Source organism: Triplophysa rosa, linkage group LG4 (assembly GCF_024868665.1).
Source record: "Triplophysa rosa linkage group LG4, Trosa_1v2, whole genome shotgun sequence".
NCBI classification, from domain to species: Eukaryota; Metazoa; Chordata; class Actinopteri; order Cypriniformes; family Nemacheilidae; genus Triplophysa; species Triplophysa rosa.
Window position 1 is genome coordinate 5,455,850 of NC_079893.1, and position 14,635 is coordinate 5,470,484.

The following is a 14,635-nucleotide window of genomic DNA, read 5'->3' on the forward strand; positions in this document are numbered from 1 at the left end:
AACGAAATGTCCATCCATACACTGTAAAAAATATTCCGTAAAATTTACGGTAAAAAACCGGCAGCTGTGGTTGCCAGAACTTTACCGTCAAAAGTACGGTTGCAACGTTATTGGTTTTACGGGATTGCACCCACTGTACCGTATATTTTACGGTTGATAATTTTCTTTTTTACGGTTCATAACTGTCTAATTTACTTGTTTATGCTGTTATAAAAACAGTTTATACCTGTCAAATTCCAGGATTTACATTGTATTAATTACGGTTCATAACCATCTTTTTTACAGTTCAGCACTTTCTAATTTAAAGGTTTACATTGTATTAATTACGGTTCATAACCATCTTTTTTACAGTTCAGCACTGTCTAATTTAAAGGTTTATGTTGTAATAATTACAGTTAAACTCTATAATTATTTGCTAAACATTCAGATTTAACCTTTAAGAAACTATTAAAATTACTGTTAAACTAATTGATAAATATCTTACATTTGCAAACCTAAATCAAATCATCAAAACCCATCAAAATCTATAAAAGACAAAGACATCAGTGAGGTCCCAAGTATCTTTAATAAAGACTGGCAGGCATTTAAGACAAAATATTAGTGCATTTTTCTGTTCTCGTGTTTCAACTGGTATACAGTGGTTTAATTAAAATCGTTCAGTCCAGTCTACATTTAAAGTGATGCTTCACCCAAAAATGAAAATTCTGTCATCATTTACTCACTCTCTTGTCATGTCAAACCTGTACTGTATATATTTCTTTGTTCTGCTAAACACCAAGGAATTTATTTGTAAGAATGTCATTTACCAAACAGATCTCATCCCCCATTGACTCCCATAGTATTTTTTTTCCCTACTATGGCAGTAAATGAGGGATAAGATCTGTTTGGTTACTGACATTCTTATAAATAGCTTCCTTTTTGTTTAACCGAACAAAAAATGTATACAGGTTTGGAAGAACCTGAGAGTGAGGAAATGACAGAATTTTCACTTTGGGGAGAACTATCCCTTTAAAGTGATACTTCATGCTTAAAATCAAAATTTCCCCATGTTTTACTTACCCTCACGGCATCCTAAGTGAATGTGACTTTCTTCTTGAAGAATAATGCAATCAAAGTAATAATACCACGTATTCTTTGACTTCCAAGCGGCAGAATGTGAGTGAATGGGGGGGATTTTTTGAAGCTCCAAAAAGTGCATCCATCGATGAAAGAAGAACGGCTCGACACGGCTCCGTGGTCTTAACAAAGGTCTTCTGAAGCGAATCAATGCGTTTGTTTAAGAGAAATATGCATATTGACAACGCTATTAAGGATAATGTCTAACAGCCGCTGCAGGCGAAAGAGAGGCTTGTTTTTCCGTTAAATGATGGCGACGAAAGCTCCCGCCCAGAAGAGGCGGTGTTTATATTGGCGAAAACGAAAAATGCTGTGTTCGTCACAGGAACTTACTTAGGGTGAAGACTCTGCGTCATTTGCCGGAGAAACAAGCCTCTCGCTCGCCTGCAGCGGATGTTGGACATTATCCTTTATAGCGTTGTCAATATGTATATTTCTATTAAACAAACGCATGGATTCGCTTCAGAAGACCTTTGTTAAGACCACGGAGCCGTGTCGAGCCGCTCTTTGATCAATGGATGCACTTTTTGGAGATTTAAAAAATTGCCCCCCATTCACTCCCATTCTACTGCTTGGAAGTAAAAGGATACGTGGTATTATTACTCTGACTCCATTATTCCTCAAGAAGAAAGTTACATTCACTTAGGATGCCTTGAGGGTAAGTAAAACATGGGGAAAATTTGATTCAAGCCTGAAATAACCCTTTAAGAGATTAAAACTTGGAAACAGTCTGTAGGCCACCTTTACAAAGTCTCTCACCCCGAGTATAAACTTGGAAACAGTCTGCAGACCACCTTTACAAAGTCTCTCGCCATTCATGATCAGAAAGGTCAGCGATTAGGGTGAAGACTGGGAGTAGCTTTTTGTTTTTCTTTTCCACCTCCTTTATTCCCTTTCTCCGGATTGAGGATGAAAAAAACACCTTGAAAAGAAAAAAAAAACATTTATAAGTCTGTAAATTAAGCTACACCGTAATGAATCTCCCCTCCTAAGTCTCTTTACATACCTTTGCAGGAATTCAAGCACTGACGCCAGTTCAGTAGGGTAGTTAATTTTGGAGCAGTAATAACTGCAGAACATTAGGCAAACAGCAGAGATGAAAGAAGTGATGTCATCATTCACAATCTTGCGGTCCACAGCTAGCATGAATCGGACAGCAGCATAGCAGGAGGGTCCTGTAGATACATTTCAATGCAATATACATAAATTTATGAACGTAAGATTATTGTGTATTTACATATACAGTATGGCAAGAATATTATACAAATTGCAGTTTATTTAGTACTGCCCTGAAATAACCATTTCACAAAATAGATTTTAGAAATAATAGAAATAAACCAGTTCTAAAGTTTAGATTTGTGTAAACCGAGTTATTAATCTGTGTTGTGGAATATATGTAAAAACATATATTATGTGGAACAGTTTGTTCTGTGCAGAACTAATTAAAAATTGCAATTTGTATGATTTGTATCTTATTTCTTAAATTGATAGTTCACCAAAAATTAAAATTGTCTCAGCATTTACCCTGTATGACTTTCTTCTGCAGAACACAATTTTGAAGAATGTTGTTAACTGGCCCCCATTGACTTGTGTTGGTTTCGTGTCCATACAATAGAAATGAATGGGTGCCACTGCTGTTCGGTTACCAGCATTTTTTTTAAATATCTTCTTTTGTGTTCTAGTTTAAAATGATAAGAGGGTGAGTAAATGATGACAGAATTTTCATTTGTGGGTGAACTATCACTTTAATCCCTATCATTTTGCATACTCTGCAAGGGGCATGTAAACTTATAAACTCAACTTTATAGTTAAACATTTAATCATTAAAGCTTTAGGGTTCTACTGTATATTAACAAAACGTTCACTTACCACACACACAATAATGCAAGGCGTCACAGGCAGGTTTTCTAACTCCACATCCTTTGCCAGGCTTGTCTCTTCTACATAATGGAGGAGCTCCTCTTTCTCATCAAAACAGGAGAGAGGTAGAAGAATCATGCCTTTCACATCCTCTGAGCAACCATTTCTGTACTCTCAAAACTTCTAGTTTTGTGACAGCAAGGGCATGTGGAGTAGCAACACGTGAATCTATTTTGTTTACGGTAAAAATGCACACTTGAACACGCACCGTGGTTTAAGGTGAAGTTTGTTATGTAAAACATGCTACCTAAGGATTTGCACTGATATCACACAGAACTGACAGCTAAACATTTAAACTACGTGAATAAATACACACTCTACTACGGTTTCAAACACATAAATTATATTTCACAAACTGGGCAGGACATCTAGAGCTTGCGAGTTTTACTACATCCGCTGCCAGGCATGTTTAAACAGTGTAGCCTACATGCTAACTTACTCGTATTTAAAACGATGCACTGCTTGATTCTATTTAGCAAAAGTACTTAACAAACATATATTTTACAGAATATTTCCACGGATCAAGAGCTCTCACGCTTTAGGACTTGCAAGTCTGCCTACATGCGCTGGCTAGTTAAATATGTTTATGCCCCGTGAAAACAGTGTACATTCTACTCGTGTTTAAAATCACACACTGCTAAAACCGTTAAATCCAACTTACCAATATGCCCAATGCCATATATATATATATATATATATATTCCACTGATTTGTAGTTCAGCTCCGACAGTGCTTCATCAGAATCGTCACTGTTGAAACGCGGGAACGCAAACTTTACGTTACTGTGTGCTCCGCGCCAATGAGTATTCAACCAATCACATCCTTTGTTCACGAAGCCAAGGCGCAACGTATATCTTGATTGGATGATGCTTAACGGTTATGTTTTAAATGCTTGTTGAGTTGATTGCTTTACCATAAAATACATTCTTGAGTTCAGAGACAAAAAATTTGTTTCACACAATCTAAAAATGTAAAAGCACTGCTAATTACATAAAAACAATATTTAAATTATCAAAAGTGACAAATGTCAAGGTGAAATTTTTTGGGGGGTTTAGGCAGACAATTTAAGCTAAACAATGTATAGAAGTCATTATATTACAACTTTACACAGAAAAAGATGATTTTATAACACATATTAAAACTGGTTTAAGTGCACACTGCACAGGGGAGTCAGATATGTTTATGTAGCCTATTTGTAATAAGAATATTTTTAAGACGTTCTTTTTTACGGCAAATAATACAGTGTACTGTAATGTTTACTCCAATAAACCGTATTTTCATATGTTTTTACCTGTTAAATGTACGGTCTTACTCCGTAAAACTAATTACAGCTTTCCACTGTAAATTCTACGGGTTTCGCATGTTTTATGAAATACGGTTTTATACTGTAGCATTTATACGGTATTTTACTGTTAAATCTACTGACATTTTTTACAGTGTACCTTTCTACTCAGCTCTGGTGTTCCTGGTTCATATGCGCGCGTCGGCAGTCTTAGGCCAACCCCAAATACTCTCATTGGTTGAGACGTGTGGTGACGCCATTCCCCAGCCAGTACCGATCAACATCCCACCCCTTCTGTGACACATGGTTTCAGAGCCAGTGAGCGACGGACTTTCGATAAAAACTAATACTTAAAAAACTGCGTTAATACACAATAAAATAATTGTCGGCGTAAATGAATTAATGCGCTGACACGATAATAACGCGTTACCTTTAAGTATGGTGCGTGTAGCTCTGCTGCCATCTAGTGGGGAAGAGCTTGCATAAGACGATGTTACAACTTTACGCATGATACAGTTCAAAACTATTAATACATATTTCATGGTGAGCATTCTCGTGACTCTATAAAGGTGTAGAACATTCACTTTATTAAACGAAAAAATTTGGATTCGCTCACCGATTAAGCGTGTCATCTTTGCGCAAGTGACCATGCTAATCTTCTCTGTATCGATCCAATTTTATCATATGTGCTATCTGTGACAGCACAATGTCCTAACTTCAAACACGAAAATAAATAGCCCGGACGTTGTCTGTCACTCACCGCGACGGTAGTAAAAAAAATCGACAATAGAAACACAATCTTATAATACGAAGGAAAATAACGCTCAATTCGAAGGGTATATTTTGTATGCGTTAAGCACAATTAGAGTGAAAAGAACATTTGTTGTTATTCCTGTGGTCAGTGTAGGTGAGGAACTATGGGTATATGCAAAATACTAACGTCATAAATAATTAATTTTGAAGATGTGCGGATGTGATTGGTCGCCTTCATTCTTCACGTAGCGCCTCCTTACGGCGTGTACAGATCGTAATGGCAACGCGTTTGCGAATTAAACGTTACATTTAAAACGGTCCTATTTCATGTTTTAAAAACAATCACATAATGTATTTGATTCAGTATTCAATTTAAAGGCTTTTACAACGCCGAAGAGTCGAAATACTGTCCGTTTAGGACTTTTATCGAGCAGGATGTACGTCTTTAAAAGAACCGGAAGTACATTTACATACACAAATATTTTGCGCGAAATTTTCTCTTGCTTTATTGTGTATGCCGCTAAAGTTACTTGTTTATTTATATGACGAAATAGTTATCGCGTTTGACTGTCAGCTGAAAAACAACCGCAAACATGGACGAATACGACGAAATGTACGGGATTGAAGATGACTTTGAGCAACAGTTTGCGGATGAGTTAGAAGTGATGGCTGAAATGGACTGTAAGTTAAACAGATGTTTAAATGTACATTAAATGATAAAATGATGACAGCTCACCTCTTTTAAAAGTGATTGTGACTAGTTTAGAGTGATATTAGGGTTCATTTCCTTCCATTTTACTTGCTGCTTCAATTCTTTAAGAGAATTGGAGAATAACGTTACTGTAAATATAATTAATGAATTTAGTGACATGACGTGACACATCAGACCCATTATATTACTACCATCTAGGGTCTTAAACATGTGTCCTCTAATTATTGTTTAAAATATTTTTTTGTAAATTAAAAAAGAATATTAAGCAAAAATCAAGTTATTGTATTTGTTTCAAATTTAATAGGTACACAAGATTTTATGCATAAATAATTGTATCCCATAAAATGAATCATAAAAGAGCAGGACATCGTTTGATCTGTTTCTTGCTGTTATACACATATTGTAATTGTATATAAATGTAAACTAGTACTTTATGTTAAATTAAATTATCATTATGAATTATTTTAAATGTGTTTAGCGGAGCCTCCACCACATGGGAAAGTGTGTGAGTTCCGCAACAAAAAGCCGATCTCGCAGACGTTTGACGAGGCCATTGCATCAGGTGACGTCCTATCAAGTAAAACTGTCAAAAACCAGCATCCTGGGAGCACCACAGCAAGCATCTCGCCCCCGGCATGGGTGGAGGAGGAATCCTTGAGTGAGTGCAGCACATTATGTTTTCCGCCACACAAAACAATATGTGTTATCATCATGTTGGCCAGTGGCCTCTGAAGGGACGGTGTGACACTCTTGTAAAGCATATGCATATATAAAGTGGTATGCAATGGCTTATTGGGTTTATGTTTCTTCTTAGCACCTAAACCCAAGAAACGCAGACAAGATGTGGTAAAAAAGCTCCAGTTTGGTGTTGATCCTGGTGATGACATCACACCTCCATCTTCCCCAGAGGTTTATGATGGAACAGCGAGAGATGGGTAAGTTTATCTCATTACAGAGCCTTTATAGCCTAAGTATTATTATATTATATCAACCCTTTTTCAATATATGCAGGGCTGGTCCTGACAGAACATCGACCATCAAGATTACAACTGATATGTTGGATATAAGTGGACTGGCAGCATTACAGGATTCGCCCAGAAGACTCACAGTAGCAAAACGTTTTGCACAGAAACGCCCCCCAGCCATCGGGGATTACATCACGGTCACAGACACCACAGGCAACAGAGTCTACCTCAACAAGAAAGAGGATGAGAATAAGGTTTCTGCCCTTTTATAAACAAACAAGCCACTTTTATTTCATCTTCTAGGTGCTTCATGTGATTGTTAAATGGATTTATTGTGCTTTCTTATTCATCACCTCAGGCTCCGGACCCCAGAGCCTTCCGTAACTCACAGAACGGTCTCGGGCTGCTTACACTTCCCATAGAAGTCATGAAAGAACAAATCGCAGAAAGAGTAAGAATTTGTGATCTCGCAGACAAACGAACCTTAAATACATTTTAGGGGAAAATCTGTCTGAATCGGTTGCTTTCTCATCCCAGCGTCATCGACAAGTGGTTGAAGAATCCCAAAGACTGACAGAACTTTTGAACAGGTTTGTGATGTTTTATGAGTTTGTTTTGTACAATATTTTTGACTTTTAAGAGTACTGTGTTGTGATAATCCTTAAGCCTTATTATTATTGGCAAAAATTGATTGTATTCATGTGATTTTTTTAGTGGTTTAAACCCGGAGCTTCTTGCAGAAGGTCAGACAGACTCCGGTGTGGATGGTGATAGTGGAGAAGATGAAGGTTCGTCCTCTCGACTCTGGGTGGATCAGTTCTCACCGCGGCACTACACTGAACTTCTGAGCGATGACGTGAGGGATTAACGTACTTGACATGCAAGTGTATGTCAATGCACATTGCTTTATAATTATTTACATTGTCTTTTTCTCCACAGTTCACTAATCGCTGTCTGCTCAAGTGGCTGAAGCTATGGGACACTGTGGTCTTCGGTAGAGAAAGGAAAACCCGTCCGACCCACACAGACGTTAGGTCGAATTTGACCAATGCTCAGAATCAAAACCAGTCCCAGCGTTTTAAAACCAAGAGTCAAATCACAGAAGAAATACTGGATGCTGAACTAGATCAGTACAAAAGACCCAAATTTAAGGTGACACTTAATTTTGCAACTTACATTTTTATACTTTCATTCAGAAGAAAGTCTGGTTTAATTTTCACTACGAATATTGTTGGCTTTTTACAAATTGCTTGTAAGAAAACGATGTGCTGTACACTTTTGGTCTCAAATGATTAACTGTGTTTATCGCATTACACAGGTGGCACTGTTGTCAGGACCTCCTGGACTGGGGAAAACAACGTTAGCTCACATTATTGCTAAACACGCTGGATACAACGTGGTAGAAATCAATGCTAGGTAACACGATGCAAGCTATAATGGCGTACAAACCTTTTCATCAGTCTTTAAAACTACGTGCACAAATGCAGACACACAAACTTATAGTGTTGTATATCTCTTGTCAGTGACGATCGCAGTGCTGAGCTCTTCCAGAAACGTATCGATACCGCCACACAGATGAAGTCAGTCTTGGGAGCCAATGAGAAGCCCAACTGCCTCATTATAGATGAAATTGATGGAGCTCCTGCAGTAAGAGACCATTCAGTCTCCCAATCTGATTGGTTATTGGAATCGAGCAACTGTCTCTAATTCTGTTTTCTGATTGGCTCAGGCTGCCATCAACATCCTTTTGGCCACCGTAAACAGGAAGGACAGCAGAGAGGGGGAAGAGACGGGGGTTAATGCTTTGAAAAAGAAAAAGAAGAAACAATCGGTGCTTCTTCGGCCAATCATTTGCATCTGCAATGACCTGTAAGCCGCACCTCCTGTTCCACTGTTTACTTGAAAGTTTATATCTTGGCATAAGGTATAAAGGGACGGTTCACCCAAAAATGATAATTTTGTCATCATTTTCTGATCTGTTTGACTTGATTAACAGCATCAGTCACCATATACTTAAATGTGGGGAAAAAGACCAACATCTTTAAAATGTGACCCTTTTACTATATTCAGTTTTGCCTGCTTAACTTTTAAACTTGCACTTTTTACTTTTTGTAGTTCATTTTACGTGTATTATTTTTTATGCAACAACAGGGATTGTTAGTACAAAAGTTTTAAAATATAACAAAATCTATTGGTTTATTGGTATGCAAAATGGTAGATTTTTACATGGCAAAGTTTTTGTTACTTTTCCTAATTGTCTGCTGTTTTTATGTCAGTTATGTTCCAGCTCTGAGGCCGCTGAGACAGCAAGCCTTCCTGTTAACCTTTCCACAGACACTGCCCTCCCGCTTAACTCAAAGACTGGCAGAGGTTAGGCATGTTTATTGTATACACTATATATATATAAAATAATGTATAGATGAGCATTAAGATGACTTTGCAGTCATACAAACTTGTGTATGTGTAGATCGCACGTCGACAGGGTATGAAGGCAGATACAGGCACGCTGATGGCCTTGTGTGAGAAAACAGACAATGACATCCGTTCATGTATCAATACATTACAGGTGAGATAAACAGACTCATCCAGAGTGATCTGAACGCTTGTCTGTAACATTTTTAACATGGCTTTGCTTGTGTGAAGTTTTTACACGGCCGCGGTCAGAAGCACTTGGATCAGCGCAGCGTTAGCTCTATGTGTGTTGGATTAAAAGACCAAAACAAAGGACTTTTCTCAGTCTGGCAGGAAATCTTTCAGCTTCCCCGACTGAAACGGTACACAGAAACATATCTAAAACTAGGAATATTAAAAAATCTACTTCAAAAGGTTGAACAGAGTAATTTTATTGGTAGACTGTTTTATCGTTTTGCTTCTATCTCTATTGTATTTTTACAATTTCTGTGATTTGGTTGGTTGGTGTTTGTCTTTAAGGAAGCGGATTGGTGGAGATCCTTTCGGGGGTTTCGATGAGGCAGGGCCAAAAGATGGTGGACAAAGACTTCAGAACATCTTACACCTGGTCTCATCTAATGGAGAGCATGAGAAACTTACTCAGGTAACTGAAGAAACTGTAAATATTGCTTCATTTAAAGGTGTTGTGTGTAATTTTTGAAAGATCTATTGACAGAAATTAGTTAGCCGTTGGTTGCAATTCACAACCTCACCACTAGATGCCGCTAAATTGAATACACTGGACCTTTAAAGCAGGCGTAATATATTTTAGATGTTTGTTCGTATATAAAGACATTTCTATATGTGATGAATTTGGTCTTTATAAAAGGAGTGATGATTCTAAGTTTAGTGAAGAATTCTGTCTCTTTTTGTTTCAGGGTCTTTATGATAATTTCCTTAGCATGAAGCTGAAAGATCCCGGGATGTTGGGTGTGTGCTCGGGGCTTGACTGGTTAAGTTTCTCAGATCTTCTGAACGAGTGTATCTTACACGGACAAAACTACTCACTCATGCGGTACTTACCTTTCCTGCCCGCCGCGTTCCACTATCTCTACGCTGCAAACTCCGTCCCCCGCATCAACTACCCACACAGCAACTACGAGGTGAGAAAGAGATTGAAAGCACATGCACTGATCTTTAATACCGTAATATCCTGCTGTTCTCTTCTCACCTCTCATCTAATGAAAGCTCTCTGGCCCAGTTACACAAATGTTTGGTCTCTATACAATATGACTGGATTTCTGGAAAGCAGCATCTGTTTAATTGGTAAAATTATTCATTTATAAAGACATTAATATCAGACAATATTTAAGTCTAATGACAGCTTTCCTTTATCTCAACTAGTAGAGCGTGGCACTTCCAAGGGTGTTGACCCAAGTCATGGGTTTGATTTCCAGTGAATGCTTGTAATCTTAAAACACACGTTTGCAAAAAAAGTGCATTACCTATCAATCTTGAATGCACTGCTTGGGATTAAAGTCCAAACTTATTTTATATACATACACACATTCATATATACTTTTCTTAACCGGGTTAGAAAATTATTTAACAGGTAACCATGTTTTCTGCTGTAACGTTTATAATGTCTTGATGTCTGGGAGATATAAAATGCAATTTGGTAAGCATTGCTTTTAGAGCTACAGACTATAACAATATATATCATTCACCACATCATTTTTTGGCCATAACAAAAATATTAATCAAAAGTCTTACATTTATTTCTAGGCTCTTATTAAAACCCAGCACACTAAGAACGCACTGCTGGCCATGTTGAATGATATCCCCCCGGCGGTACAGAGCCGGGTTTGCGTAAGCACACTCTGCTTGGACATCATCACCCTTTTGATGGAGCTCATCTCACCTAAACTGCGACCAGTAAGTGATTCTTTTCAAAATTCTGCAGTATTAGCATATACAATTTTTTCAATGAGTTTGATCAAATTGATGCCTGAATGCACTGCATATATCAATGTACAACTAGTGTGTTTTATGCATGTGTTTGTCAGGTCAACCCTCAGCTTTACAGCACAAGAGAAAAGCAGCAGCTCTGTGATTTGATCGACACCATGATCAACTACAACCTGACCTACAGACAGGACCGAACACCTGAGGGACAGTACACTTATGTGTTGGAGCCGTGAGTACAAACCCTGCATAACATCAACTTGATCTTATGATATTATATTCAGTATATAATATTAGTTATATTAGTTGTAAATCCTAACTCTAGTCAAAACAGATTATGCAACACATGCTTTAGAACAAACACACACACTCACATTTTCGAGGGATATTAGTTCACCTGTTCATCACAGTCCATGAGAGATTAAGCTGTAGCTCAGGATTATTCTTTTTCCTCCCTTTGTTTTAATTTGGCGATTCCGTCACGTGACAGCTCGGGTGTTTACTCATCTTTAAATAGTGTGCATGGATACACATTGAGATCACAGAGACCCAAAATCCTCTGTGTGTTGTAAATTCTTGGATTGATGCAGTTGAAGCTGAAAACTTTGGCAACCAAACATCTGACCGTCTAAGAGGAGAACCAGCAGCTAAACTTCGAAAATACTGCCTGATGCAACCAAAGGAGCATAAACACCAAGAATGAGAAGATAATAGAGAAACATTCAAGCTCTTGGATTGATTCAAGCTGGAACTGCGGAAGAGCATCTCTATATATCCTGTATGTTAATACTTTAATCAGGGAGCATTTTTGTGTGTTTTATTTATATACATGCATAGAATTTTATGTTTGTAATATAGAGAATTACTATAGACCATTTCGTAAGGTGTGAACACTGGTCCAGGAGCACTTCTGTTTCAGTGTTTATTTTTTATCTTACATATATAATAAAATCTTGAAGACGTTCATTTAACATTTTAATTAGGTTATAAATGTTCTGTTTGTTCAAACATTTGTGTAGTGTTAAAAAACTGAAACAGGAAGTTCTTCTGGACCATTGTTGGACCTGCTTTATTTACGTCTTTTGAAGTGGTCTATAGAAATTTAATGTAAATTTTGTTATTAAAGCCAGCAACCTTTTTAGTTGCGTCTTTGAGTTTATTTACGAAATTGATGGTATTGTCTTTGTGATTGGTGAGGTAAAAGAATGCAGCAGTCGTTCCTGCAAGCTCGATGTGAAGAGACGCTGGTCACTTCCGATTGGGGTTTTCCGCTGCTGGTCGCCCTTTTGCTTCTTCTACTTGTCTACGCCTTCCTGTATCTCCCGGCCATCTCTTATCGAGCCCTGTTGCAAGAAGCGCTGAGCAACCACACAGAAGGAACTATCGTCCCAGGCAAATAATGAAATGGACTGAGGATAGTAGGATACTGATAGCACAGTTTCCATGGCAACCATTGGATGAAATGGTTCAACTTGAAACTTTCGTTTCTATTACATTGCCCATGAGGAGGGGGAATAACTTGTCAAAACCGGAACTTCCATATCAATCTGAATTTCATGTTTGAAATAAACTTGCAGCTCTTCACTGCCTTCATATTCTTTGGACAGGAAGAATCCATTTTAAACAGATTTTAATTGCAACATGTGAACTGAATTTTTTCGCAGAACGTCCTCCAGATGTTCCAAAGAGATAGATTTGTGTACGTGGCTATAAATACCCTGCAGTGCTAATCCTTATTTTGGATTTGTTTGCGGAGTTTCGTCTGTTTGTGTGTATTACATATTTTTTGGAACTGTGTCCCTCCAAGTAAGGGATTATTAAACTCATCTCTCTCTACTCTTTAAAACATCACATCTTCATAGCCCTCTTCATGTGAATCCATTGTTTAGATTATCATTGGATTCGTTATTCTGAAATCTTATGTTTTTATTATTATATTATCCTGTTTTTACGTTTTTGGTTGCGCATGCAGCAATTTTGTGACATTGTGTACCTGTTGCCATAGCAACATAGAAGATGTGGTGCGTTTTCCGGGCTTGCCACCGCGGAGGCAGTTAACCTATCAGGTGAAGCAGCTGATCGCCAGGGAGACGGAGTTGGAGAAGATGAGGAGGATGGATAGGGCCCAGCAGAAACGAAACCCACAAAACGTAAGATCCATTAACAGACTTTAATAATGAACTGTAAAAAAACTGTGTTCACTTATATTTGTAACTTTGGTGTAAAGGTGTAAATTAAAATACCGAAGTGTTTTATTCTTTTTTATCCATTTAGTGATCTGATTTTGTAAAGTGCGTTTTGCCGATCACTGTATACCGCTATACAACGTACAATTTACACAACTATACCTTTAAATATCTTGGAGGCATCATAGTCATTTTCTTTTCTCTTTAGACGGAGACTGTGAATAAGAGTCAAGCTCAGAAGAAGGTGGAGGTGAAGAAACATACGAACCATCAACAGAGACTCGAGAACATCGTGAAACAGACAGTGGTGGAAAGCAAGGTAAAGCGTTAAAAGTAGTTATTTGCATTGTCCTAAATGACCTCAGCCGTATTTTAAATCCTATCTACATTGCTAAAAATAAAATTTTACTGTCTTAAATTTTACTATCTCCTCAAAACTACTGACTGAATTTAACAGCCAGTGATACGAAGGCATTGGATAACAAATTTGTTCCTTTAAATCTTAATATTCATTATAATGCTTTCTTAACATCGTTTTCACAATATGTACACTTAAATGTTACGACTGCCTTTTTAAATCCACAGTGTTGCTCTCTACATATTGTTGATTAAGGTCTGATAATAATCTGAGATTAATCAGGTTAACAGTGGATCACGGAAAAATGGTCATACTTGTTTTTTGTCCTCCCACATTTACAGCCTGAATTGGATTTCTTTGGACGAGCCATTGTACCCAAGGAGAAGCCTGTAGTCACCACTACAGGTTTGTTTTCTTACATCTTTACTGTACATATTACACTTCTTACATATTACACATGCACAATATTTGCCTCCGCATAAATAAACTGTGCTGTAAAACTACTAGTGGAAAGCATTTTATGACACTGCAGGCACACTTTAAAAAGTATTTAAGCTGCCGTATAAGATTTAAAACCAAAAACATCATTGTTAGAATAGTGACTTGCTAACATCTGACTTTATTGGAATTAGTTGTCGAATAGAGTACAATAGCTTGTACTTTCATTTCAGTTTGGAGGCAACCGACTATTTACTATAGTTGCTATTTACTATCTATATAGAAAGCTTACTATGTAAGAAATAACAAATTCTGTACATGCTTGTTTGTGATAGAGAAAGGTAAACATCACTAATCGGCTTATATCACTCTCGGCTTTCTCTTCAGGTGAAGATGGCAAAGGGGGCGTTGCCCTGCAGATCGGTAAAGCTGTGGGTAACAGCAACGTTTGGTTCCGCTTCAACGAGGGCGTGTCCAATGCCGTGCGCAGAAACGTTCACATTCGAGAGTTGCTTTAAAACTACCAGTGAGAATATGAGCCCATGTTTA

The 14,635-nt window shown here is 37.6% G+C and overlaps 1 protein-coding gene, 1 long non-coding RNA gene and 1 other non-coding gene across 3 annotated transcripts; 1 reads left to right on the forward strand and 2 right to left on the reverse strand.

Moving 5' to 3' along the window:
• Positions 1 to 1,597: 1,597 nt before the first annotated feature.
• On the reverse strand, positions 1,598 to 3,707 carry LOC130553150 (uncharacterized). The gene is made up of 3 exons (XR_008962820.1): positions 2,986 to 3,707; positions 2,123 to 2,291; positions 1,598 to 2,038 (listed from the first exon to the last, which is right to left on the reverse strand). It is a non-coding gene; the product is annotated as an uncharacterized LOC130553150 (long non-coding RNA).
• A 1,207-nt stretch (positions 3,708 to 4,914) lies between these two features.
• On the reverse strand, positions 4,915 to 5,023 carry LOC130553730 (U6 spliceosomal RNA). Its single transcript, XR_008962895.1, has one exon. It is a non-coding gene; the product is annotated as a U6 spliceosomal RNA (small nuclear RNA).
• A 591-nt stretch (positions 5,024 to 5,614) lies between these two features.
• chtf18 (CTF18, chromosome transmission fidelity factor 18 homolog (S. cerevisiae)) lies at positions 5,615 to 14,605 on the forward strand. The gene is made up of 22 exons (XM_057331879.1): positions 5,615 to 5,752; positions 6,262 to 6,441; positions 6,598 to 6,718; positions 6,795 to 7,002; positions 7,107 to 7,199; positions 7,286 to 7,338; positions 7,463 to 7,604; positions 7,688 to 7,900; positions 8,067 to 8,164; positions 8,272 to 8,395; positions 8,478 to 8,617; positions 9,025 to 9,118; positions 9,216 to 9,314; positions 9,392 to 9,522; positions 9,680 to 9,803; positions 10,078 to 10,302; positions 10,925 to 11,074; positions 11,206 to 11,336; positions 13,110 to 13,254; positions 13,499 to 13,609; positions 13,990 to 14,053; positions 14,474 to 14,605. Exons 1-22 carry the CDS (start codon positions 5,665 to 5,667, stop codon positions 14,602 to 14,604), a joined length of 2,865 nt encoding a protein of 954 aa, XP_057187862.1. The 5' UTR covers positions 5,615 to 5,664; the 3' UTR covers position 14,605.
• Positions 14,606 to 14,635: the final 30 nt, after the last annotated feature.